This window comes from Hemibagrus wyckioides, linkage group LG23 (genome assembly GCF_019097595.1).
Source record: "Hemibagrus wyckioides isolate EC202008001 linkage group LG23, SWU_Hwy_1.0, whole genome shotgun sequence".
Lineage (NCBI taxonomy): Eukaryota > Metazoa > Chordata > Actinopteri > Siluriformes > Bagridae > Hemibagrus > Hemibagrus wyckioides.
In genome coordinates, this window is record NC_080732.1 from 3,199,383 (window position 1) to 3,227,353 (window position 27,971).

General features: G+C 41.7%; 1 protein-coding gene across 5 annotated transcripts in view; it reads left to right on the top strand.

The window, feature by feature from the left end:
* Positions 1–27,971, top strand: part of atp8a2 (ATPase phospholipid transporting 8A2) — a 55,200-nt gene that overhangs the window by 17,607 nt on the left and 9,622 nt on the right. For 4 of the 5 annotated variants that reach the window (XM_058376981.1, XM_058376982.1, XM_058376983.1 and 1 more), the window contains 27 exons: positions 103–148; positions 245–285; positions 609–682; positions 2,342–2,411; positions 3,042–3,169; positions 3,844–3,955; positions 4,422–4,590; positions 4,690–4,817; positions 5,132–5,209; positions 5,329–5,417; positions 5,585–5,629; positions 5,731–5,806; positions 5,911–6,016; positions 6,982–7,064; positions 7,182–7,231; positions 8,400–8,469; positions 8,554–8,638; positions 8,734–8,873; positions 10,734–10,872; positions 11,044–11,108; positions 15,061–15,233; positions 18,580–18,763; positions 21,256–21,366; positions 22,594–22,668; positions 24,178–24,300; positions 25,051–25,129; positions 25,576–25,637. In XM_058376981.1, coding sequence (XP_058232964.1) covers positions 103–148; positions 245–285; positions 609–682; positions 2,342–2,411; positions 3,042–3,169; positions 3,844–3,955; positions 4,422–4,590; positions 4,690–4,817; positions 5,132–5,209; positions 5,329–5,417; positions 5,585–5,629; positions 5,731–5,806; positions 5,911–6,016; positions 6,982–7,064; positions 7,182–7,231; positions 8,400–8,469; positions 8,554–8,638; positions 8,734–8,873; positions 10,734–10,872; positions 11,044–11,108; positions 15,061–15,233; positions 18,580–18,763; positions 21,256–21,366; positions 22,594–22,668; positions 24,178–24,300; positions 25,051–25,129; positions 25,576–25,637 — 2,601 coding nt within the window. The remainder of the gene's footprint in view (positions 1–102; positions 149–244; positions 286–608; positions 683–2,341; positions 2,412–3,041; positions 3,170–3,843; positions 3,956–4,421; positions 4,591–4,689; positions 4,818–5,131; positions 5,210–5,328; positions 5,418–5,584; positions 5,630–5,730; positions 5,807–5,910; positions 6,017–6,981; positions 7,065–7,181; positions 7,232–8,399; positions 8,470–8,553; positions 8,639–8,733; positions 8,874–10,733; positions 10,873–11,043; positions 11,109–15,060; positions 15,234–18,579; positions 18,764–21,255; positions 21,367–22,593; positions 22,669–24,177; positions 24,301–25,050; positions 25,130–25,575; positions 25,638–27,971) is intronic. The other variant, XM_058376985.1, reaches the window with a different exon arrangement.

Sequence of the window (27,971 nt, forward strand, 5' to 3'; positions counted from 1 at the left end):
GCACTTTGTTTATGGTCTTGGTAAGGATCTCTTTCAACCTGGCAACCCTGTTAATAAAGCTGAGCTGTATATAAATAACCGAGAATTTTTGTATGTCCGCAGAAAAGGCACAAAGCAGACAATACAGTGAACAAAAAGAAGACAACAGGTTGAGTATTGTTTTGTGTGTGTGTGTGTGTTAGAGATTATCTCATTAAAATGTTTTGTTTCTAATCATGTCATCTAATGTTTTTTTTCCCTCCAGTGTTGCGCAACGGCACATGGCAGACAATCATCTGGAAACAGGTAACCTTATCCCTCTATTTCTTCCACGTCCTTCCTCTTTATCTCTTTCTCCTCTTTCTCTGTGTCCCCCTTTTTCTCTCTGTTTGTCTGGTTCTCTCATTTCCTCTATGCCTGCCGTAGGATGCGGCTCATTTAGTCACGTTTCCATTACTGGCTCCAAGTGCACAGTTCTGTCTGCTCACGTTCTCCATTTTCTCTCTCTCTCTGTCTTTTTCTCCTCTTGTTCTTCCTGTGTATCTCACCTCCTTCTATTTCTCGCACTCGTTCTCATTCTGGATCTCCCCCTCCCTTCATGCTGTCGCAATGCTGCACCTGCCCACTAGGTGGCAGTGGGAGACATAGTGAAGGTGACCAATGGGCAGCATCTCCCCGCTGACATGGTCATAGTGTCCTCCAGGTCAGCAACACTGTGTGTGTTTATGTGTGTGTGTGTGTGTGCGCGCGTGCTTGTGACATTCACACTAGCAAGTGGTCGCTTATGGGCGTGGCCTGTCCAACACTATTAGTTCTAGACTTAATAAAAAGTAAATAAATCACAGATCAGTCTGAAAATTGTTACTAGGCAACCGATGAGGAAGTAGTGTAAAGAAAAGCAAAGAAATGTCGGACGACACGTGCCACAGGATTGGTCCCAGGATTCATTCCAGCCAGTCATTCGAATTTGTAATTTCAGTTCTTCATATCTGATTTGCATATTATCGAGAGAAAATCTCAGTTCAGACGCTGCTTTGGTGCTGAAATCGCAGCTCCGTGTGCTGCATGTGCTACGTGTAGAAACTAAACGAACACTTGATGCTTTAGCGCTTGCTAGTGTGAAGCTGTAGTGAGTGCATGGGTGAGGTGTGTGTTTGTTAGTTTTTTTTTTTATACATTTTTGTTTTAATCATGTGTTTCTGTAGAATTTAATGTAGCATTAGGACACATGAAAGGTGATGAAAAATGAAATTTACACAAATGTCCCACACTATTCAAGCTTCTGTAGTTTTTTCACTGGAGCTACAAAGCTAATTTAGCTAACAGGCTACCAGAGAGCTGTCTCACCCAAAATCATTATCTGGAAAAAACTTCTACTCCACTGTGTAGATAAACTCAACATGGTGATGTTATGGTGTAGCCGTCTTGTAGATCCAAAGATCTTGTAACTTAGCTTAGCACAATTCTGTAGCATACATTGAAAGATATGTGTATGATAATATACACTATATTTCCAAAAGTTTTGGGACACCCCTCCATAAATCATTGAATTTAGGTATTGTTTTTCAGGGGTTGGGCTTGGCCCCTTAGTTCCAGTGAAAGGAACTCTTAATTTCATGCTTTGTGGGAACAGTTTGGGGATGACCCCTTCCTGTTCCAACATGACTGCACACCAGTGACCAAAGCAAGGTCCATAAAGACATGGATGAGTGAGTTTGGTGTGGAGGAACTTGACTGGCCTGCACAGAGTCCTGACCTCAACCCCATAGAACACCTTTGGGATGAATTAGAGCAGAGACTGTGAGCCAGGCCTTCTCGTCCAACATCAGTGCCTGACCTCACAAATGCACATATAGAGGAATGGTCAAAAATTCCCATAAACACACTCCTAAACCTTGTGTAACGCCTTCCCAGAAGAGTTGAAGCTGTTATAGCTGCAAAGGGCGGGACAACTCCATATTACATTCATGTGCATGTAAAGACAGACGTCCCAAAACTTTTGGCAATATAGTGTAGCTCCGGTTTTTAAACATGAATGTGGTAAATTATAGACTTGTTCATTTAAAAAAAGATAACTTAGCAAATGTGTGAAGAAAATGAGAAAAATGTTTTTAGCTAAATTAACTTCATAGCACAGTGAAGCAAAAACCAGTCACTGAGACTAAGAGGAAAACTTTGTGTGAATTAAATTTTTCACTTCTCTGTTCCTTTAGATTTACAGGTTTAGTTCTCATGTGTGTGGTCATATGGTGTTAAGTGTGATCTCCTGTCATGATTAATAAAAAAACTCTTCTGATATTGTGTTATATTGCTAATATTGTGTTAATAAATGATTTAAAGTTCTGTTGTTCCTCTCTATCAGTGAGCCTCAGGCCATGTGTTACACCGAGACCTCAAACTTGGACGGAGAAACCAACCTGAAAATCCGACAAGTCAGTGACGTATATTAGCGTGTGTGTGTGTGTGTGTGTAGTGTTTCATGACTCCTCAGAGTAGACAGAAATGTGCGTGAAGGCAGAAAAGCATATGTAGTGTTGATTAGCCAGATAATGTTAGCTAGTTTAGCTAGCATTTAATCATAGTTTGTTGGCTAGTTAAGTTAGCTGCATAGCTACAGGTGATCACATTTGCTAAGTTTCTTAGAACTGCTAGCTAACTAACATTAGCCGAAGTTCTAGCTACCTAGATAGGAAGTTATAATGTTCATGAGGTAATCAGGGATAAGCTCAGGTACATGTTTGTTTCTGACATTTATATTAGCATTATTAATCCTGTCAGTGTGTTAGCTAGCTAATCTTCTCACAGTCTTTCATATTTAGTTGCAGCTACATATTTATTGAGTAGTTACTGTGTGTGTGTGATTAGGTGTGTGTGTGTGTGATTAGGTGTGTAATGTTATAATATGGTAGTTTATATTGTGCCTGCTAGCATGCTAGTCAGTTTGCCTCAGCAACCTCTACAAAATAACAAATATTGTGATATATATCATGTAATATGAAAACATACTTAGGATATGTGATATTTCTGTCAATATTAAATGTGTGTGTGTGTGTGTGTTGTAGGGTCTCTCTCTTACAGCCAGTTTGCAGTCTGTAGAGGACCTGATGGGTCTGTCCGGTCGGCTGGAGTGTGAAGGACCTAACAGACACCTGTATGACTTCACCGGCACATTGCGACTAGAAAACCATAAGTATGTGCACCCCTCTACACATATACCGTATTCCCTTATACACTGACCAGGCATAACATTATAACCACCTGCTTAATATTGTGTTGGTCCTCCTTTTGCTACCAAAACAGCCCTGACCCGTCCTGAACTGTGTATTCTGACCCCTTTCAGAACCAGCATTAACTTCTTCATCAATTTGAGCAACAGTAGCTCGTCTGTTGGATCGGATCACACGGGCCAGCCTTCACTCCCCACGTGCATCAATGAGCCTTGGCCGCCCATGACCCTGTCCCCAGTTCACTACTGTTCCTTCCTTGGACCACTTTTGATAGATACTGACCACAGCAGACCGGAAACACCCCACAAGTTTTGGAGATGCTCTGATCCAGTCGTCTAGCCATCACAATTTGGCCCTTCATCAAACTCGCCATTGTCAAATCCTTACACTTGCCCATTTTTCCTGCTTCTAACACATCAACTTTGAGGGCAAAATGTTTCACTTGCTGCCTAATATATCCCACCCACTAACAGGTGCCATGATGAGGAGATCATCAGTGTTATTCACGTCACCTGGCACTGGTCATAATGTTATGGCTGATCAGTGTATAAAATTAGAGAATCTTTGTTTGTGATTTTTTTTTATGTTCTTTCTTTTTTACACAAACCCAGTGAACTTTGTGTTGTCTTCTTTACAGTCCAGTTCCTCTCGGACCGGACCAGGTGTTACTCCGAGGAGCACAGATTAGAAACACGCAGTGGGTTGTAGGAATCGTTGTCTACACCGGCCATGACTCCAAACTCATGCAGGTTTGTGAAAGCTCCTTTAGAGTTCAGAGACGTCTATTAGACGCCTAAGAAAATAAGTCCAGTATGCATCGTCTGAATAGCATGACTCTGTATATGCACAATGTTCCCAGCATAAATATTAACATACATTTAGGACATTTGGACTCTTATGTAACTCTCGGAATATCCACAAAAATGTAACGTGTGCACTATGCTAAACCAGGGATTGTATGCTAGCTACATGTAACTTGTATGCTAGCTACATGTAGCTCCAGTGCAAAATTCCAGGAATAAACTAATAACACAGAAACATATCTTGAGTAAGTGTGGAATCGTGGGAATATATTTTGACCAAACCATGGCTTTACATCATAATTGTGTTACATCAAAACACTTGTGCTGATTTTCATGTAGATGTCTAAAACATTACTCACACTGTTGTTAAAACTCAAATGTTGTGTGAGGTTTCTGATATTCTGTCTCATAGAACTCCACTAAAGCTCCTCTGAAGCGCTCCAATGTAGAGCGAGTGACCAATGTCCAGATCCTGGTGCTGTTTGGGATCCTCCTGGTAATGGCACTGGTCAGCTCTATTGGTGCAGCCATCTGGAACAAGCAACACAAAGACGTGGAGTGTTGGTACCTCTCCCGTACAGGTACACACACCCCTTACCACCCAACACACATGCACACACGCCGCACAAACACACTTCTGTAAACATGTAATGTGTGTGTGTGTGTGTGCTACTCTGTAGATGACATCTCTCTGAACTTCTGGTACAATCTGCTGACGTTCATCATTCTGTACAATAACCTGATTCCCATCAGCCTGCTGGTCACACTGGAGGTCGTCAAGTTCACACAAGCTCTATTTATAAACTGGGTAAGCATGTTAGTGTGTATATCAAAATAATTAACGTTGATTATTGTTGTCGCTAAGCATCAGTTAATGCAACATTTTTTGCTTCAATTCAAAGCTTTATACATCTGACAGAAAGTTGGCTTCTGAAAAGTTTCAGCATGCACAAAATTTGTTAAGTGTATATTTTTAAAGCTTATGCACCAAAAAAAATCATTATATAGGCTATAAAGGCTGCATTAGAATGCAAAAAGAATCATTTTTTATTTATGTACTTGCACGTTGCCAACTTATTTACATCATGCAGCTCAATACCGATTTGTTTTATGCTATTCTAGGACAGGGAGATGTACTACGCCGAGACGGACACTCCCGCCATGGCACGCACGTCCAATCTGAATGAAGAACTCGGCCAGGTGAGGTGAAGCCCCGCCTACTGATCTCTAAACCTACTGAGCTCATTCACCAAAAACTTCTTATCACAAACGTTTGCTTCATTTATTTGAGCTATATTCGCTCTCTCCCTCTCTCTCAGGTGAAATATCTATTTTCTGATAAGACCGGCACTCTGACCTGTAACGTCATGCATTTTAAGAAGTGCACCATCGCCGGGATCACATATGGGTAAATTTACAGCTTAATGCTGTCATATTTATCGTCCTTGACCACTGGAAATGCGTGAGCATCCTTTTTTTTTAGGCTTCTTAGCTATTAGCGTATTGACCTGTTGGTGTGGGTGTGTTTATATTTGTGTGTGTCTGGAAATCATTGATTTATTAGTCTATCCACAGGCACTTCCCAGATCTCGACTCAGATCGATCAATGGAGGATTTCAGGTCAGGAGCCATTCTGTCTCTGTAACGCAGCTAATTCAGTGCCAGTCTAAAAGTTTCACATAATGCATTTCACCGAATCTCTCTCTTTCTCTCCGTCTCAGCCACCTTCCCTCTAGCAACCACAGCTCCACTGAGTTTGATGATCCTGCTCTCATTCAGAACATAGAGAAGAATCATGTGAGTGCTGCCCCATCATCATCATCATCACACACTACAAGCTTCATTTCATCTCATCTTATCGTATAAACCATCCTCTCCTCTCTCGCTCCTTTCCCCTGTAGCCCACCTCTCCTCAGATCTGTGAATTTTTGACCATGATGGCCGTGTGTCACACTGTGGTTCCTGAGCGAGATGGAAACCAGATCATATATCAGGCCTCCTCACCAGGTGTGACATCCAATCACAACACTCTGCCCTATAAAGACATCTAATCACATGACCCAGCTCAGTTATTAGAGCCTGACCGATATAACTTTTTAACATAAGACATATCAGGAACTAACAACAACAACAACTATATACTCTACACAGCAGATAATGTCAATATGCATATAAACACAGTTCTATAGTTCTATATTGTAGACATATACACCGATCAGGCATAAAATTATGACCCCTGACAGGTGACGTGAATAACACTGATTATCTCCTCATCATGGCACCTGTTAGTAGGTGGGATATATTAAGCAGCAAGTGAACATTGTGTCCTCAAAGTTGATGTGTTAGACGCAGGAAAAATGGACAAGCGTAAGGATTTGAGTGAGTTTTACAAGGACCAGATTGTGATGGCTGGACGACAGGATCAGAGCATCTCCAAAACTGCAGCTCTTGTGGGGTAGTCCCAGTCTGCAGTGGTCAGTATCTATCAAAAGTATCCTGTAAGTATCTGGCCTCCATGGGCCCCACCTCACAATTTACAGGACTTAAAGAATCTTGGTGCCAGATCCCACAGCACGCCTTCAGGGATCTAGTGGAGTCCATGCCTCAACAGTACAGGGCTGTTTTGGCAGCAAAATGGGGAGCAACACAATATTAGGCAGATGGTCATAATGTTATGCCTGATAGGTGTACATATAAATAGTTTTCGTCAGTAAATTCTTAGCACCTCCTTTATTCGGTTTTCCTGTTTAAACTTTAAAGATGATTGATTTATTTTCATGATTTCAATTGATACCAACCAGCCGAATTGCTTAATGATATATCGGTCAAGCGCTAGACCCTGAGAAATACCCAGTCCCCTACACCATGACGATGTTATTAATCCAGACAGGATTTCTGATCGTTCTGGACTTTGTCTGTAATTCCTGCTTCCTTTGTGTGGTTTATTGATTGTATGTTCATGTTGTGTGTAGATGAAGGAGCGTTGGTTAAAGGTGCCAAAAGCCTGGGTTTTGTATTTACAGCAAGAACTCCACATTCGGTCATCATAGAAGCGGTCAGTGTATTCTCACACCTTAAATGAATGAGGTTGTGAGCATACTGTATATGTTTATATGGAAAAAAATGATTTTTGTCATGTTTGTGACATTTGTGTGTTCTGTATTTGAAACAGCGTGGAAAAGAAATGACTTACGAGCTGCTTAATGTGCTTGAATTTTCCAGGTAAAGACACAACATACCATCACACAAGAAATTCATCACACACCATTTTTAAACCAGTATTAACAGCAAAAGTGTGTGTAAATTATATAAATACAATAAATAGTGTTTACATAGTGTGTTGTATAATAATGATCCAACAAATGTACAGAGGCCACACCTCCTTTACTGGGACTGACAGGCACAGAGGCCACGCCTCCTTTACTGACTGACGGACACAGAGGCCACGCCACCTCTGCTGGGACTGACAGGTACAGAGGCCACTCCTTTACTAGGACTGACAGGTACAAAGGCCGTGTCTTCTTTACTGGAATTAACAGGCACAAAGGCCACGCCTCCTTTACTGACTGACGGTCACAAAGGCCATGTCTCCTTTACTGGGACTGACAGGTACAAAGGCCACGCCTCCTTTACTGACTGACAGTCACAAAGGCCACACCTCCTTTACTGGGACTGACAGGTACAGAGGCCATGCCTCCTTTACTAGGACTGACAGGTACAAAGTCCACGCCTCTTTTACTGACTGACAGTCACAAAGGCCACGTCTCCTTTACTGGGACTGACAGGTACAAAGCCCACACCTCCTTTACTGGTGCTAACAGGTACTAGACGAGGTACTAAAAGGCCATGCCTCTTTTACTGACTGATGGTCACAGAGGCCATGCCTCCTTTGCTGGGACTGACAGGTACAAAGGCCACTCCTCCTTTACTGGGACTGATAAGTACAAAGGCTACACCTCCTTTACTGAGACTGACAGGTACAAAAGCCATGCCTCCTTTACTGGGACTGACAGGTACAGAGGTTACGCCTCATTTACTGGGACTGACAGGTACAAAGCCCACGCCTTCTTTACTGGGATTAACAGGCACAAAGGCCACGCCTTTACTGAATGATTGTCACAAAGGCAACGTCTTCTTTACCGGGACTTACAGGTACAAAGGCCATGCCTCCTTTACTGGTACTGACAGGTACAATGGCCATGCCTCTTTTACCGACTGATGGTCACAGAGGCCACGCCTCCTTTATTGGGACTAACAGGTACAAAGGCCACACCTCCTTTATTGACTGACGGCCATGCTTCCTTTATTGGGGCTAACAGACATAAAGGCCATGCCTCCTTTATTGGGAGTGACTCCTTCACCTCTTTACACCCTGTTTTCTATGTTGCAGCAACCGAAAGCGCATGTCAGTAGTGGTGCGAACTCCAGCAGGAAAACTGCGATTGTATTGCAAGGGAGCGGTGAGTTGTCTAACACACACACACACAAAGAAAAAGAAAGATTTCATGGTACAGCTCAGTGATGATTTTATGCCCCTGTTGCAGGATAACGTGATCTTTGAGCGACTGAATGAAGCCTCCCAGTATAAAGATCTGACCATAGCACACCTCGAACAGTTTGCCACTGAAGGTGTGAAGATCTTTCTACATCCATCTTCCTCCATCTTTGACTGGATGCTGATTGTGTGTGTAATGCAAATCATACGTGCTTGTGTGTGCCGGCAGGTTTACGGACTCTGTGCTTCGCGTACGTGGATCTGGAGGAAAGTGCGTATCATGAGTGGCTGAAGGAGTACAATCGTGTAAGCACAGTCCTGAAAGACCGAGCACAGAAACTAGAGGAATGCTACGAGCTGCTGGAGAAGGTATCTGACCCCTTACTAAATATACAAACAGAAACAAGTAGCAACCAAACACTTTTTGTCCTTCATGTACACTTTGTAGGTATGCAATTTTCTATAGAATTGTACAGTTGCACATGAAAGCATGATGCTTTCAATCAACTAAGCCACACCCCTAGTGACATCACAGCATGTGTCTTAACTCTTAACGTCAGACCACAGTTTCTTAGGGAGATAAAATGGCAAATGCAGATTATGTTTCTTTTAACTCTTTAAGTCTGATGGATGGAAATTCACAGGTGACTAAATTGGCTGGAATAATTGATGGGAAACTTTGCTAATCGTTCCAGAGAAATAAATAAAATGGAAAAAACCTGTGATATTATGTGAAATCTCTTTCGTTTCTGGATTAATGAATTGGTCTCTTGCCCAGTAGATGGCCTCTGGTCCAATGAACTGCCTTTAAATATATCTGATTGGATACTACAGGCAATTTTTTAATATGTTTATCAGCTTAGATGAAATATTTCTTCAAGAACTCATTTTGGTCCTATGTGAAACCCCTATGTGGGTCTGAATCGGTCAGTAAACATCCTTCGTCTAAAAACTCATGCCATACATGGCAGATTTTATCTTTGTGCTGCAACATGTGTCCAGCAGGGGGCGTTGTAGTGTTATGTATCTGTAGTAGATCCTGCTCTAGAGTAGGTTGATGGGTTTAGAGTGGGAGGAAGTGGACGCACACGGCGTTTAACTCCAACCTACTGAAAAGACACTTACTGTACTTCATAACGAACACACACTCTCCCTGAGAGAGTCATTTATACATACACACACGTATATACATAGCATTCGAGGTTATTCGTGTATCTGTGTGTGTGTGTGTGTGTGTTAGGACTTTATCCCAGATGAGCAGCTGAAGGGTGGGGGGTTTAGACCACAGCGGGGATAATTACCTGCACCAGTCTGCCAAGAGCCTCATAAAGCTAGAGTCAACAACACCACCATGTTACTAACACACACACTGTCTTTTCTCGCTCTGTTTCTCACGCACACACACACACACACACACACACCAAGGACAAAGAATGATGCAAAGCGTAAGAGACATAGGCACTGATGTTGAAGAATAAGGTGAGGAATGAAATAAAACACTGTGTGTCATGCTGTTACAGGAAAATAATCCGGGGGGGTTATTGGAGTAAATAAGGCAAAAAACAAAACAAAAAAGAGTCTCTTATACTACTGAGATATTTGAAAAGCATAAAAGCATAAAGACGTATGTATGAGTATACATACATAAATATACACCGACCAGACATAACATTATGACCTAATATTGAGTTGGTCCCCCTTCTGCTGCCCTGAAAACAGCCCTGACCTATTCTGACACCTTTCTATCAGAACCAGCATTAACTTCTTCAACAATTTGATCGACAGTCTGCTGGATCGGATCACACGGGCCAGCCTTTGCTTCCACACGTGCATCAATGAGCCTTGACTGCCCATGACCCTGTCCCCAGTTCACTACTGTTCCTTCCTTGGACCACTTTTGATAGATACTGACCACTGCAGACCGGGAACACCCCACAAGAGCTGCAGTTTTGGAGATGCTCTGATCCAGTGGTCTAGCCATCACAATTTGGCCCTTCATCAAATTCGCTCAAATCCTTACGCTTGACCATTTTTCCTGCTTCTAACACATCAACTCTGAGGACAAAATGTTCACTTGCTGCCTAATATATCCCACCCACTAACAGGTGCCATGATAAAGAGATCATCAGTGTTATTCTCTTCGCCGGTCAGTGCTCAAAATATTATGCCTGATTGGTGTAAGTATGTATTTGTTTTTACACGCTTTTTAATGTATATTTTTATCTACAGGACTTGTTGTTGCTCGGAGCCACGGCTATAGAGGACCGTCTGCAGGCTGGAGTCCCTGAGACCATCGCCACTCTCATGAGGGCGGACATCAAGATCTGGGTGCTGACCGGAGACAAACAGGAGACAGCCATCAATATCGGTGTGTGTGTGTGTGAGAAACAGAGAGAGAGAGAGAGAGAGAGAGAGAGAGAGCAAGAGAGACAGAGAGAGAGAGAGAGAGAGATAGCAAGAGAGAGAGAGAGAGAGCGAGAGAGAGTGAGAGAGGCACCAAATCTACATTATGTAGTAACATCATCTCTTTTTATTTTAGGTTATTCCTGCAGACTGGTGTCACACGGCATGTCCCTCATCATCGTCAACGAAGACTCTCTGGATGTGAGTGTTGTGTGATCCCACATTGTGTGTGTGTGTGTTGGGAAGCAGGGTGTGGCATACAGAGGTGGGTGTGTGCCGTTGTTTCTTTGTGCAGGTGAAGGTAATTAAAGTGTCTGGTGTCATCTGGGAGAGCATGATGAAAGGCACCGAGACAGAGCTCTCACTATCACACACACACACACACACACGGTTGTGTGTAGGACATGTAGATGCAGATTTCGTTGTGTACAGCGTGTTCGCCGAAACGGTCATTACATTACAGAATTACAGAGAGCAGAGCTGGTTGGAGTAAAAAACTTTAATAGATGCATGTGTGTGTGTGTGTGTGTGTGAAGGGTTGCTTCATTCTGTCAGTAAATCCTTAAAAATATAAAATCCTTAAAAATATAAAAAATATTTTAAAATATTTACAGGAGCACTCACTGTATCTATATGCATGTGTGTGTGTGTGTGTGTGTGTGAAACAGTTGCTTCGTTCTCTCTCAGTATGATAGAATGCTTTTGATGATGTCATTATGACATTATCCTGTGATTGGTCAGTGGGGTCAGTAAATCCATATATATATATATATATATATATGTGTGTGTGTGTGTGTGTGTGTGGTGATGACTGAGCGGTAATTTGATCTGCTTTCTCTGCTCCATCTCGTCAAAACACATTCTGGCAGCAAAGCCTCCTGGGTAAACATGGCAGCCATGATGAAGACTGTGTGACAGGTTCCATCTGTCACTCTGCTGTCTTTGTCCCACCCACACACACACACACACACACACAGAGTTGACGAGCCCTTCACACAGCTGTTGTCCTTGTAACACACAGTTGTTCTTGTCCAAACAAATTCGTTATGACTTTTTTTTCGTAGACTTTTCTGATGACTATCTTGCCACACACATACACACACACACACACACACACACACACACACTCCCCAATCCCGTACTGCTTACTGAAGATGAATTAAGGAAGCATTGTTTAGCCGTGTGAACACTCAAGCCAGTGGAAATACCCCACAACTGTATTAGTGTGTGTGTGTTTGTGTGTGTGTGTGTGTGTGTGTGTGTGTATGAGACCTGCCACTTCTTTGTGTGGAAAAGGGCATGATTGTAAACCGACACTGGCTTTGAATGAAGAAGGTGACTGGTGATATGTCACAGCAGTTGGCATTAACTTCTCACAAGTGTGTGTGTGTAAGAGAGAGTGTCTTTATTAGTGTACATACATCCAGTAGGTCCAGTTGTGTGTGTGTGTTTGTGTGTGTGTGTGTGTGTGTGTGAGAGAGAGAGAGAGAGTGTCTTTATAAGTGTATTTACATCCAGTAGGTCCGGTTGTGTGTGTGTGTGTGTGTGTGAGAGAGAGTGTCTTTATTAGTGTACATGCATCCAGTAGGTCCAGTTGTGTGTGTGTGTGTGTGAGAGAGAGAGAGAGAGAGTGTCTTTATTAGTGTACATACATCCCGTAGGTCCGTGTGTGTGTGTGTGTGTGTGTGTGAGAGAGAGAGTGTCTTTATAAGTGTATATACATCCAGTAGGTCCAGTTGTGTGTGTGTGTGTGTGAGAGAGAGAGTGTCTTTATAAGTGTATATACATCCAGTAGGTCCAGAGGTGTGTGTGTATGTGAGTGTATGTGTATGTGTGTGTAATTTTTTTCCCTTGTCACTCAAGCTGATAAGATACAAGGGTTTGAGAACACGTCTACTACCCACTGTACCAGTGCATGTGTGTATGTGTGTGTGTGCATATGTGTGTGTGTGTGTGTGTGCTTTATTGTTTTCCCCTGTGTGTTACGTTTGTGTGAACATGTATTTTAGTCTGTTCCCAGCCCGTAAGCTGCTGAAAATAACATTTCACTTGGACCATGAAACACACTCACTTGCCGTGTCCAAAAATGGAGAGCTCGGATACATAAGTCTGAGGAGAAGTGTGTGTGTGTGTGTGTGTGTGGTGTGTGTGTGTAAGTGTGAAACACTACAAAGTGTTCATAGTAATGACACTGTGATGGATTATAGCTGTTCTCTCTCTCTCTCTCTCTCTCTCTCTCTCTCTCCAGCTAAACACTATACACTGTTTTCACACACACACACACACATATCACTATACGACTTGTACACATTCTCATCAGCCAAAATTTCTTACACTTCAGTCACAGCTGCATGCCAAACCTGTCAAAAACATGGCAGTTGACTTCTACTTAAAACATTTGATATGCACATACATTTGCATAAATTTGAATATTAACGAAGGGGTAGCGTTAGCCTGCAATAAACAGAGTGAATGTTAATAGACTAAAAAAGAAAACAACGGTTAAATCTATAATTTTTTAAAGCTATGATTTCCAAGTAGAGGAAGCTTAGAACCCTCGAAGAACCCATTTTTCTCTGCATGTAGAGTGTGTGTGTGTGTGTGTGTGTGTGTATTTCTTTTGATATTCTAGACAAAACCTGTGTTATTTATTTATCTCCGGCTCATTGAGTCTCATTGAGATGTAGTGGACAGTGCACTTGTTTCCTCACCTGCTCCTACTGAGTGCAAAAGTTTGTGCACCCTTCTAGTGGAATAGAGGGAGTTAACATTATTGGACGTACATTTTACTATGAAAATGATGTATTTGGCAACACAACAGTATAAAATCCATTAATAGGTGCGATAAATAATATCTTTTTTTATTTCTTACTATTACAAAAAACATATGGAAATTTTAAAAAAAAATTAAATAAATGAATAAAGCCATAGCCAAAACACAAGTGTATTATGTCCTGTAGAATTAAGTATGTAGATATTTAATTTATTTTTTTCCATATTTATTTAGTAAATAAAAATATTTAAATATTCCAATTATATTTAAAAGATATATGAATAAACAGTTAAATATTAAAATGCACTTGAAAGTTAATATTTTGTTTCTTTTAATCCACAATAATTTAATAAATAAAAAAATATTTAAATATTCTAATTATATTTAAAAGATATTTAAAACACAGACAAATATTAAAAATGCACTTGAAAGGCCATATTTTATTTGATCTTTACATTTTCTGTGAGGCTGTTTCATTTAATAAGAGGTTATGGACTAACACACACACACACACACACACACACACACTTCTCGTTAAAAGTTTTGAAAGCTGATGAGCTGAAAATAGTTCACTTTAAGTGCGAAAGAGGAAGTGGATTAAGACATTCTATAATACATTAACAGTAAGAGTTTCACACACACACACATTTTAATTCCCATACACTTGGCTGTACATCTTTCAGCAATTTCATATCTGTTCATCCGTCTGTCTTTTGCGTCCTTCCCTCCCTTTTCACTGGAAAGGTGGCTAAGAGCTGGAATTCCTGATTCGACTGATAAACAACTACATACCTAACACATATTCTCTCACACACACCTACACACACACACAGGTGTTCAGGAAGCATGCCCTTTATCCAGGGTGATCTGAGGATAAAGAGTGGAGCTTGGTTTAGCAGGTCTGATGTCAGATTGAGACCTGTTCTGAGATCAGATAGGGACTGGAGGCTCCAGAAGGGGACCGAGCCAGAGGGGGTGGTATGCTAACTATGGTCATGGATGTTGGAAATGGCCCGACAGTTGCCATGGCTTTGGCACGCACTGCTGTGGAAAGTGTTCAGCTGGTCAGTGTGTGTGTGTGTGTGTGTGTGTGTGTGTGTGAGCGAGGAGGGAGGTGTGTGCCATATGGTTCAGATGCTTTTCATTAGAGTCTATAGGAAGTTTGTTTTTTCTATTAGTTGTTCATCTTGTTATCAAAAAGCACCATCAGTAAATGGCTTCCAGATACAATACCAAAACACACACACATAGTAAACGAGTGAGACCCTTATCTCATATAATTTAATAGCAATATAATTTATAACAATATAGATATCAGAAATAGAATCTTGTATGTGTGTGTGTGTGTATACACTGATGTGTGTTTTTTGTGTCCTGTAGGCAACACGGGCCACGTTGATCGCTCACTGCTCGTCTCTGGGAGACTCTCTGGGGAAGGAGAACGAATTAGCGCTCATCATCGATGGCCAGACGCTGAAATACGCTTTATCGTTTGAAGTGCGTCAAGCTTTTCTCGACTTGGCCTTGTCCTGCAAGGCAGTCATCTGCTGCAGGTACACACACACACACACAGAGTGTAAGCAGACTTGGGTGATACTGTTAAAACACACACACTAGCACATGTGACTCAAAGTCGCTACATATTTATGACTAAAGAATTGTTTTCTATATGAAACCATTCAATTAGGACAAAAGTAATGGCACCCTATAAAAGAGCGTGAGAGTTAGCGCAGGTCCACGGTAGCTGACACGCTGCAGTGGCTGAGCTGTATTGCTGGAAGTTTTAGTCAGCGATTTCAGCTCTTTTGGCTTTCATGTGTTTGTGTATTTTTGTGGGTGGCTGTACATCAGCTGTGCCATGAAGTCGCTTTGTAATTTATGGCTAATTAGCGCTACACGGGTGTGACGAAATCGGCGATACTGAAACACTGATACTGAAATATCAGAGAAAAGTGGCAGAAATATATATATTTTTAGTTTGGTTTAGAATGCAAAAACATTTAGTCAGTTACTCCAAAATTCATACATGAGGCTTTCGCTCATAAACAAAGTAGCTCGCTAGTCACACCCGAAGCCACTAATCCGCTAATAATCACAGATTCCTTTACCGACTAAGGGAAGAAAAATACAGCAGAAGTGCTGATTTATTCTGGAGAACGATATCGTCTTATCACTAATGGGTGAATTAGGAATGAAATGTGTGTGTGAGTGTGTGTGTGTGTGAAAGTAAAGGTTCTGTCGTGCCTCAGGTAAGTAAATAAATAGCGCTAATGAAAGCTTGAAGCCTGGCATGCACAACACAGAGCTCTGTGCTGAGGGTAATATAATCCCCCGAGTTGTGTGCAAATGTCAACCTACTGACTCATTTGCTGTGATTATCCCAGAACACACACACACACACACTGTTTTTCTTTACAGTCAGCTAATAATAATCCCATGTTGTGTTTTATAGTCCTGGTGCACTTACGATGAAAAAAAAAAAAGGCTGTGGTGTCAGTGAGTGCATGTGTGTGTGTGTGTGTGTGTGTGTGTGTGTGTGTTTTCGGAGGGGGAATAATTGTGTAAATCCTATATCCGGAGTGTAGAGTCTCCCAGGCCTTACAAACCGGCTGAACCACCTTCCTCCCTCATCGACCCTCCCCTCGTGACTGTCCAAAAGCCTGTCGAGCTCATAAACACACACACACACACAATACAATTATTTTTCATACATTTCTCTCTCTCTGATACATCTCCTTTTACAAAAGTTTGTGGACTGCTGAATTTTTTAGCTACTGGTAATAGGTACATACAAGAGAGCAATGCAGCGGCGCCTTAATGTTTTAGTCTGTTCAGAACAATACATATATATATGTATATATATATATATATATATATGTATATATATATATATATATATATATATATATATATATATATATATATATATATATATATACAGTATATTCAGAAGTGACAGCTATCTTACCCTCTCTTACACATTTCACTAAATCACTTCGATTTCCATTTCATAGTCATGTTTATTAATAATAAATTGATTAATGGAAATTATATATAAATATACACTGATCAGGCATAACATTATGACCACGCACTGACGAAGGGCCAAATTGTGACGGCTAGACCACTGAATCATCCCCAAAACTGCAGCTCTTGTGGGGTGTTCCCGGTTTGTAATGGTCAGTATCTATCAAACATGATCCAAGGAAGGAACAGTGGTGAACCAGCGACAAGGTCATGGGCGGTCAGGGCTCATTGATGCACGTGGGGAGCGAAGGCTGGCCCGTGTGATCCGATCCAACAGACGAGCTACTGTTGCTCAAATAGCTGAAGAAGTTAATGCTGGTTCTGATAGAAAGATGTCAGAATACACAGTGCAGGACGGGTCAGGGCTGTTTTGGCAGCAAAAGGGGGACCAACACAATATTAGGCAGGTGGTCATAATGTTATGCCTAGTTGGTGTATATATATATATATATATATATATATATATATATATATATATATATATATATATATATATAAACATGCATAAAAAAATCAAGTGACATTGATAGTTCTCTACAGACTAAAACATTAAAGTGCCGCTGCATTGCTCTCTATATGTATCTGTAACCAGTAGCTAAAATATTAAGCCATCTACAAACCTTTGTAAGAGGAGATGTGTCAGAGAGAGAGAGTACATGAAATAGGAATGTATTGTGTGTGTGTGTGTGTGTGCACGTTCCCACTCCCTGACTTCACGCTGTTTGTTTACAGAGCCATTTTCTGCTCCTTATTTTCTGCTCAATCCCACCATGAAGAACATCTTTCATCTTCCACTGCTCCAAGAAGCCCTGTGTGTGTGTGTGTGTGTGTGAGAGAGAGAGAGAGAGAGAGAGAAGTTCAAAGGACAGGAGCTTTTCAGAGATTTGAGGTTGTAGGTTTGTGCAGAGCTGCTGAGCTTACCCAGATGCACATACACACTTCTGTAGCACAAGAAAGAATCAATGCAAATTGTAAGCTTGTGTTTTTCCAACGGGGCTTTCCTTAAAAGAGAGAGAGGAAGAAAGAAAGAGAGAAAGAAAGAAAGAAAGAAAGAAAGAAAGAAAGAAAGAAAGAAAGAAAGAAAGAAAGAAAGAGAAAAGTAGAAAGAAGGCCACCCAGTAGTCTGGCAGGAGGAAGTATCTCTCTTTCTGCGTCATAGACTTCATACAGGTGTGTCAGTAAATGAGCCGAGGAGAAGATGTGAAGAGGAGAAACTGATGGAGCGGCACGTCCGAGAGATACCAAGTGGAAAAAAAACACAACACGACTCAGCCCTGAAATAACCTATCCCGAGTCTCATTATCCTCCAGAACCCGGTTGCTTAAAGAAAATCAGAAAGAAGTCCACACTGTCCTCCTTTCTCCCGAGACAAGCTACCGCTTCTTTCATTTAGCACCGACGCTCCGCTCCCAGGCTAACGGACTCCCGGCCGGTCTATCTCAGCCAGGATCTCTTCCATAAATACACGCCCAAGTTGATGAAAACAACATCGTTAAGTTACATCGTTTCATTTTCAGACAAATTGAAGTTTATTACGAAAGTATGTTATCATCTGCATCGCTTTTTACGGCTTTCTGCTACAATTGCAAAGTGTGTTTATTCAGGGAAATTCACTGGTAATTAAAGTCTTGTGCTGGGGTTAGAAGACGAACAGGCAGAAATAAAACAAAAAAAAAAAATACTCAAAATTCAGCCACAGAGAAATCTTGTACAGATTTATTCTAGAAGGTTTTATATAGAAAGAAGGAATAAATGACTTTACCAAAAAGAAATGTAATAAAACGTTGTTTGTATAAACAAACTAGCCTCAAAATGTCCACTAAAGTGTATGATAATGGGTGTGTGTGTGTGTGTGTGTGCACGTGTTTGCAGGGTGTCTCCTCTGCAGAAATCGGAGATAGTGGACATGGTGAAGAAGCATGTGAAGGCAATTACCCTGGCCATCGGAGACGGAGCCAATGACGTGGGTATGATCCAGACGGCACACGTTGGAGTCGGCATCAGTGGTAACGAGGGCATGCAGGCCACCAACTCCTCCGATTACTCCATAGCACAGGTTTCTCACACACACACGCACACACACACACACACACACACTCAAACAGTGGGACATTAAATGCATAGCTTTAACAATAACAATGGGTTTTTTCATCATTCAAATAATATTTTACTGGGTGATGTGTTGCTGACTTCAACAGGGCTGATTATTACAGGGTTGAGTATAACAGGGATAAGTATTACAGGGTTGAGTATAACAGGAATAAGTATTACATGGTTGAGTATAACAGGGCTGAGATTACAGGGTTGAGTATTACAGGGTTGAGTATTACAGGGCTGAGTATTACAGGGATAAGTATTACAGGGTTGAGTTTAACAGGGATAAGTATTACAGGGTTGAGTATTACAGGGATAAGTATTACAGGGTTGAGTATAACAGGAATAAGTATTACATGGTTGAGTATAACAGGGCTGAGATTACAGGGTTGAGTATTACAGGGTTGAGTATTACAGGGCTGAGTATTACAGGGATAAGTATTACAGGGTTGAGTATAACAGGGATAAGTATTACAGGGTTGAGTATAACAGGGCTGAGATTACAGGGTTGAGTATTACAGGGCTGAGTATTACAGGGATAAGTATTACAGGGTTGAGTATAACAGGGATAAGTATTACAGGGTTGAGTATAACAGGAATAAGTATTACATGGTTGAGTATAACAGGGCTGAGATTACAGGTTGAGTATTACAGGGCTGAGTATTACAGGGATAAGTATTACAGGGTTGAGTATAACAGGGATAAGTATTACAGGGTTGAGTATTACAGGGTTGAGTATAACAGGGATAGGTATTACAGGGTTGAGTATAACAGGGCTAAGTATAACAGGGATAAGTATTACAGGGTTGAGTATAACAGGAATAAGTATTACATGGTTGAGTATAACAGGGCTGAGATTACAGGGTTGAGTATTACAGGGTTGAGTATTACAGGGCTGAGTATTACAGGGATAAGTATTACAGGGTTGAGTATAACAGGGATAAGTATTACAGGGTTGAGTATAACAGGGATAGGTATTACAGGGTTGAGTATAACAGGGCTAAGTATAACAGGGATAAGTATTACAGGATTGAGTATAACAGGAATAAGTATTACATGGTTGAGTATAACAGGGCTGAGATTACAGGGTTGAGTATAACAGGAATAAGTATTACATGGTTGAGTATAACAGGGCTGAGATTACAGGGTTGAGTATTACAGGGCTGAGTATTACAGGGATAAGTATTACAGGGTTGAGTATAACAGGGATAAGTATTACAGGGTTGAGTATTACAGGGTTGAGTATTACAGGGATAAGTATTACAGGGTTGAGTATAACAGGGTTGAGTATTACAGGGATAAGTATTACAGGGTTGAGTATTACAGGGATAAGTATTACAGGGTTGAGTATAACAGGGATAAGTATTACATGGTTGAGTATAACAGGGTTGAGTATTACAGGGATAAGTATTACAGGGATAAGTATTACAGGGTTGAGTATTACAGGGTTGGGTATTACAGGGATACGTATTACAGGGTTGAGTATTACAGGGTTGAGTATTACAGGGTTAAGTATTACAGGGATAAATATTACAGGGTTGAGTATTACAGGATTGGGTATTACAGGGATAAGTATTACAGGGTTGAGTATTACAGGGATAAGTATTACAAGGTTGAGTATAACAGGGATAAGTATTACATGGTTGAGTATAACAGGGCTCAGATAACAGGGTTGAGTATTACAGGGTTGAGTATTACAGGGTTGAGTATTACAGGGCTGAGTATTACAGGGTTGAGTATAACAGGGCTGAGTATTACAGGGTTGAGTATAACAGGGATAAGTATTGCAGGGTTGAGTATAACGGGCTGAGTATAACAGGGCTGAGATTACAGTGCTGAGTGTTACAGGGTTGAGTATTACAGGGATAAGTATTACAGGGTTGAGTATAACAGGGCTGAGTATTACAGGGTTGAGTATAACAGGGCTGAGTATAACATGGTTGAGTATTACAGGGTTGAGTATAACAGGGCTGAGTATAACATGGCTGAGTATAACATGGCTGAGTATTACCGGGTTGAGTATTACAGGGTTGAGTATAACATGGATGAGTATTACAGGGTTGAGTATAACAGGGTTGAGTATTACAGGGTTGAGTATAACAGGGCTGAGTATAACAGCTTAATAGAGCCGATTATAACAAAACTGAGTATAATAAGGCTGAGTTTGGCTTCATCTGGGGAAAAGAATGCTCTGCAGCTTAACTTTCTGTCTCTTGCATAATTAAGGCACCACAGAAAATAACCACAGGTCACACGCACGCGCACACACACACACACACACACACACGCACACACACACACACAGTCTCCCCAGATTCTTGCCTACAGTGTTGTTGTATCCGGGTGCTTCTGTACTAATAGCTTACACGTGTTCCTGTGGGTACAGAATCCAGAGATTCAGCCCCTCTCTCTCTCTCTCTCTCTCTCTCTCTCTCTCTTCATCTTCTTCTCCAGTTCTCATACCTTGAGAAGCTCCTGCTGGTTCATGGAGCCTGGAGCTACAACCGAGTCACTAAATGCATCCTGTACTGTTTTTACAAGAACGTGGTGTTATACATCATAGAGGTACGTTCACTGGCCCATGCCACGTCTGCTGGAGTAGTGTAAAGTGTATACATTCAGATATGTTGTTGTTTGTTGTTTACACAAATACACACTCTGTAATAAAATACAGAAAGACAAAAATCATGAAACTTGGATGATTCAGGTGAATCACAGCCAATTAAATCCTGTCTGTTTAGAGAAAATATATGTTCAGTGTCATTGAACACTCAGCATAGCAAGATAACTGTGTGTGTGTGTGTGTGTCTTAACTTTGGTATGTGTTCAGTTTAACCATCTGGCGTTTGATCAACTTTTGAAAGCATTTCACTTTACCTCATCTAAGTCACTGTCTAATTTAACACACACACACACACACACACACACACACACACACAGGTATAACTACACACCCTTGTGTATATTAAGTGAGACATTTTGCAGCTGTTTGTAGAAGCAGTTGACAGTGATAGATGAAGCACCACCTCTGGTTCTGCTTTCTGTCTGTCTCTCTCTATCACACACACACACACACACACACATACACAGTTACAGTCTCTGACCCTCATCCATGTCGGCCCTGGTCGGCTCTAGCAAGGACACCGTCATCTGAGATTTGTGTGTGTGTGTGTGTTGTAGTGTGTCTGACAGGGTTGCCCCTCTGTCTAGTGGTGTGTTTCTCAGCTGTTCTTGCTTTTAAAGATGTCAGCAGGTGCTGCAACATGACCCTCCTCCCTTCTGATTTGTGTGTGTGTGTGTGTGTAGCTGTATGATTGTGATTTTGTTGTTGGTAGTGCATGACCGTGCACATTAACGGAAACACTGTGTTGTGTTGTGAGTAATCCTGTGTGTGTGTATGTGTGTGTGTGTGTGTGCACTGTGGTGTGAGCACATTATATGTGCGAGTATGTTGTGGGTGGAGGGGGTGGAGGGGGGTTAATGAAGGGTTATTAGCGAGGATTACCTGCTAGCAAGGATGAGCTTTCAGGGTCAAAGTTCATAGTCTGTCTTTGTCTTCAATGCCATAGCACAGTGGGGGATGGACTTTGTGTCTGTGTGTGTGTGTGTGTGTTTAAGCTGTCAAAGGGTTTTGATGTTATCTTAACAAATACTTTTACTCTAACTCTCTCTCTCTCTGGTTCTCTGTCTCTCTCTCTCTCTCTCTCGCTCTCTCTGTCTCTCTCTCTCTCTCTCTCTCTCTCTCTCTCTCTCTCTCTCTCCTGTATCTCCTCACCTCTTTCCGTCCTCCAGCTGTGGTTTGCGTTTGTAAATGGCTTCTCGGGGCAGATTCTGTTTGAGCGCTGGTGCATCGGTCTCTACAACGTGGTAAGTCTCTCGCTGTCGTCCTGTACACCTTTAACAATACACATCCAGATCCTCCATTCCAAATATGTACAACACAAGCAGGTTTCAGTGCAAACACCAAACATCCAGACAGAACTCATACTCCTTCAGTCAGTCATGAGATCATCCTCTGCCGGGGATTAGTCCAAATGTCACACGGCTGCTCCAGATCTTGATTTCCGAGTCCATGCATTTACATTTCTGGCATCAGGCAGACGTCCTTATCTGGGGCGACTTACATTCTATCATACAGCATGGCAGCTTGGTGGAGCTGGGTTTGGAACTCACAACCTTCAGATCAGTAATCCAACACCTTAACCACTAATATCACTCATCTTGCGGTTCTGGATGCGGTACAACGCAAATACGTATCTCTGAAAGAAATGCCACCTCCTTTTCCTTATCCAAGAAAACGTTGTTTGTGGCTCAGACACGTTTGATTTTTGTTATTTGATCAGGTTGCTCTTCCAGTGTACCCTGATCAGCCATAACATTATGACCACCTGCACAATATTTTGTTGGTCCCCCTTTTGCTGCCAAAACAGCCCTGACCCGTCCTGCACTGTGTATTCTGACACCATCAGAACCAGCATTAACTTCTTCAGCAATTTGAGCAACAGTAGCTCGTCTGTTGGATCGGATCACACGGGCCAGCCTTCGCTCCCCACATGCATCAGTGAGCCTTGACCGCCCATGACCCTGTCGCCGGTTCACACTGATCCTTCCTTGGACCACTTTTAATAGATACTGACCACTGCAGACCGGGAACACCCCACAAGAGCTGCAGTTTTGGAGATGCTCTGATTCAGTCGTCTTTCCGCCATCACAATTTGGCCCTTGCTCAAATCCAAACTTGCTGAAATCCTTACGCTTCTCCATTTTTCCTGCTTCTAACACATCAACTTTGAGGACAAAATGTTGACTTGCTGCCTAATATATCCCACCCACTAACAGGTGCCATGATGAGGAGATACTCAGTCTCATTCACTTCACCTGGTCATAATGTTATGCCTGATCGGTGTACTTCCCAGTAAACATTTACACAAATGTAACATTGATAAACTTCTTTTTAATATTTAAAATGAATCATGAGGTCCATTTTTTCAGTTCCAGAAGGCAGGAAAGCGAAAGTAGTATGAGGAAACTCACGTGGCAACAAAAATAGGACAAAAACTAACCTCATTATTTATTGTGTAGTGATCGAAAAGCTCATTTTATCATTAGCTTCATTAAAGCAAACATTTAAACAACGGATTGTTGATCATTACATCATCATCATCATCATCATCATACTGAGATTCTGACGATCTACACCACAACACACACACAGATACTCAGTGTGTATCTAATATTGTGTGTGTTTGCGTACTTCTTGGTTTATTTGTAGCATAGATGTTAAACACAAATTGAATACACAATATCATTTGATTTGTATTATACAGTATTTTTCTTCACGAATGCATCTTCTGTGTGTGTGTGTATGTGTTCCAGATTTTCACAGCTCTCCCTCCCTTCACACTGGGGATTTTCGATCGTCCTTGTAGCCAGCAGAACATGCTCCGCTTCCCACAGCTGTACCGCATCACACAGAACGCAGACGGCTTCAACACCAAGGTAACCCACACACACACACACACACATCCCAATATCAGTACCATAAAGCGGGTATGGAAAATATAAGCTAAAATTTGAATTTTTTAGATGTGTTCACGTAACATTACGTAACACGTAGCATTCACGTAAAAAATAAATAAATAGACAACAATGAAAATGAATCAGAAAGTTTGTTTGCTTTAAGGCCAATACTTCAGCTAAACGAAATATGTTTTATTAAGAAGGCGAATCCGGAGCTCTTCGGCTGCAGTAGGTGTTAATAGTGATGTTAACTCGGTGATTGATTGATAATGTCTGTTTACAGCTCTCTGCAAACACTAGCACGGAGGCTGCACAGTTACCATAGCAATTACGATGAGATTCGACAGGATAGAATAAGGAAGTTATTCATTTAAAGCAGGGGGCTTGGGGTACATATATATATGTGTGTGTGTGTGTGTGTGTGTGTTTAGGGGTAATCGGGAGGACACTGAGCTGGTTGTGTAAGACTAGAGAAGCTGTTTGTGTGGCCGGTGTATTTTTTGGCAGTGTACTGTCTTAGTTGGCGCTGCTCTCTTGCTCACTCCCTCTCTCTCTCTCTCTCTCTCTCTTTCTCCCTCTCTCTCTCTCTCTTTCTCCCTCTCTCCCTCTCTCTCTCCCCCTCTCTTTCTCCCTCTCTCCCTCTCTCATTCTCTCTCCCTCTCTCTCTCTCTTTCTCCCTGTCCCTCTCTCTTGCTCTCTCCCTCCCTCTCCCTCTCTCTCTCTTCTCAGGTGTTTTGGGGTCACTGTATAAACGCTCTTATCCATTCGATCATTCTATTCTGGTTTCCGCTGAAAGTACTGGAACATGGTAAATAGCCCGTTCATCCCTGCACACACCACACACACACACACACACTGGAGCTGTCAGAACATATTTCACTGTCCCAGGTTTGAACGCAAATCTATTGAAACACGAGTTTCCTGAAGGTTTTGATAAAATGGCTCTGAGTAAATGGCTCTGTCGTTTTAGTACCTGATTTATTTACACATGCTTTTATGATTAAACGTCAGCTTTCTAATCATATATGAAAATCCTACAGAGCCGCTCTTTCTCTGTGGATGGATTTCCATGTGGATGTTGAACGTACATACAGTGCATGGATTGTGTTCTGGGAAAAAAAAAAAACCACACACACACACACATCATGAGTTCAGTGTCTTAAGGTTTAAGAGTGTAAATGGCTGTCCAGTGTTTTTTTTCTCATCACTGCTATATGTATGTGTGTGTGTGTGTGTGTGTGCATGTGTGTGTAGACACTCCGTTCTCCAACGGCAACAGCGTGGACTACCTATTTGTGGGAAACATCGTATACACGGTAAGACTACTTCTCACAACACACCCCTTTTCTAGCCATAGAATGATTTTTATTTTGATTTTTTCAACCTGTGTTTTATTTCAGCGTAAAAACAGGTTCAAAGTGTGTATGTCGGGACAAATAAATAAAAAAAGAGCCCCAGTCAGTGCAGAAATCTCCCTCTTTTCATATGTGTGCGTTACTTACGGATATTTTATTCTTGTGCACTTACGATGTCGTCATTCTCTCAGCTTTAAAGCCAAAGTTAACACACTTGTCTTTCTGGAGTGGAATGCGTTAATACACACTGTGCTGTAACAAAAAAAAAAAAAAAAGTTCATTTGAACATGTATATCATATATCAAGGCTTTCTTTGAAGTCTACTGATAAAAATCGGCTTTCTAAAGGAGATAGTATTTAAAATAATGCTCAGAAAACAAAGCTATAAAGGCATAGAGTCTGTAAGAATGAGGCGGTGATTTCAGGTGGAAAATAAAATGAAAAACACACACACATTCGGTGCTGAAGGCATCAAGAGTAACCAATCAGCAGGGTGCAAAGCTCCAAGCTCCGCCCACTTCATCTCGATGTCGATCTTCAGTGAACGACGTACAGGAAGAAGGTCTGCTAAATGCTAAGTACTTCATCATCATCATCATCATCATCAGTGTTAGGTAGCATTGTGTAAGGAATAACACACTTGGTGTCATGCTGTTAGAGGAAAATAATCAACAACACGATGATGGAATGGATTGGACTGAAGATTGAATTGTGATTGTTTTTTGTGTGAAAGCTGCTCGGTCAGTTATTTTATCTGACCCTTTCATTACATCATCATCCTGCCTGCCAATCAGACGTCTCCAACACCCCCCCCCCCACATACTTGAGTGGTCATGCTTTTCTCCCTGTGTCCTTCGTGTCTCTCCTTCTGGACGAAATCATCAAGTAAAAGATCAAAGTGTCTAAACCGCGGTTTTTAGCGGCTACCTGGCGTTTGTTAATAAGACTTGAACGCTTTCCCGCGGCTCGGCTTCTGGTCAGCCGGCTAACACTCGTCACAGCCAGACTTTGCTTTTCATAACGAGACTTCCTGCTGTCATTAGCTTTCGCCTGTGTGTTTTCAGACCCATGTTTCATTCTGATTGAATGGGAAGGGAGTGTGTGTGTGTCAGTGTGTGTGTGTGTGTGTGTGTCAGTGTGTGTGCGTGCGTGTGTGAGTGTGAATGCCAGACTGTGTGAAATATGCTGGAGATGTTGGAGGCGATGCGAGACACCAGCTCTCTTAAAGCTGTAATGAATTGCTCTCGGGGGGTCTGAGTGTGTCTGTCTCCCTGCTTTTATGTGAGTGTATGTGTGTCTGTGTGTGTGTGTGTGTGTGTGTGTGCTTTGCAGGTTAGTTTGTGGCTGTATTGCCGCTCTGTGTGCGTGTGTGGTGTGTGTGTGTGTTTGCAGGTTAGTTTGTGGCTGAAAGCAGTAGTATATTGCTGCTCTATGTGTGTGTGTGTGTGTGTTTGCAGGTTAGTTTGTGGCTGAAAGCAGTAGTATATTGCTGCTCTATGTGTGTGTGTGTGTGTGTGTTTGCAGGTTAGTTTGTGGCTGAAAGCAGTAGTATATTGCTGCTCTATGTGTGTGTGTGTGTGTTTGCAGGTTAGTTTGTGGCTGAAAGCAGTAGTATATTGCTGCTCTGTGTGTATGTGTGTGTGTGTATGTCAGTGTGCTTTGCAGGTTAGTTTGTGGCTATATTGCCGCTCTGTGTGTGTGTGTGTGTGTGGTGTATGTGTGTGTGTGTGTGTGTTTTGCAGGTTAGTTTGTGGCTAAACGCAGTAGTAAATTGCTGTGTGTGTGTGTGTCAGTGTGTTTTGCAGGTTAGTTTGTGGCTAAACGCAGTAGTAAATTGCTGTGTGTGTATGTGTGTGTCAGTGTGTTTTGCAGGTTAGTTTGTGGCTAAACGCAGTAGTAAATTGCTGTGTGTGTATGTGTGTGTGTGTGTGTGTGTCAGTGTGTTTTGCAGGTTAGTTTGTGGCTAAACGCAGTAGTAAATTGCTGTATGTGTGTGTGTGTGTGTGTTTTGCAGGTTAGTTTGTGGCTAAACGCAGTAGTAAATTGCTGTGTGTGTGTGTGTGTGTGTGTGTGTGTGTCAGTGTGTTTTGCAGGTTAGTTTGTGGCTAAACGCAGTAGTAAATTGCTGTGTGTGTGTGTGTGTGTGTGTGTCAGTGTGTTTTGCAGGTTAGTTTGTGGCTAAACGCAGTAGTAAATTGCTGTGTGTGTGTGTGTGTGTGTGTGTGTGTCAGTGTGTTTTGCAGGTTAGTTTGTGGCTAAACGCAGTAGTAAATTGCTGTATGTGTGTGTGTGTGT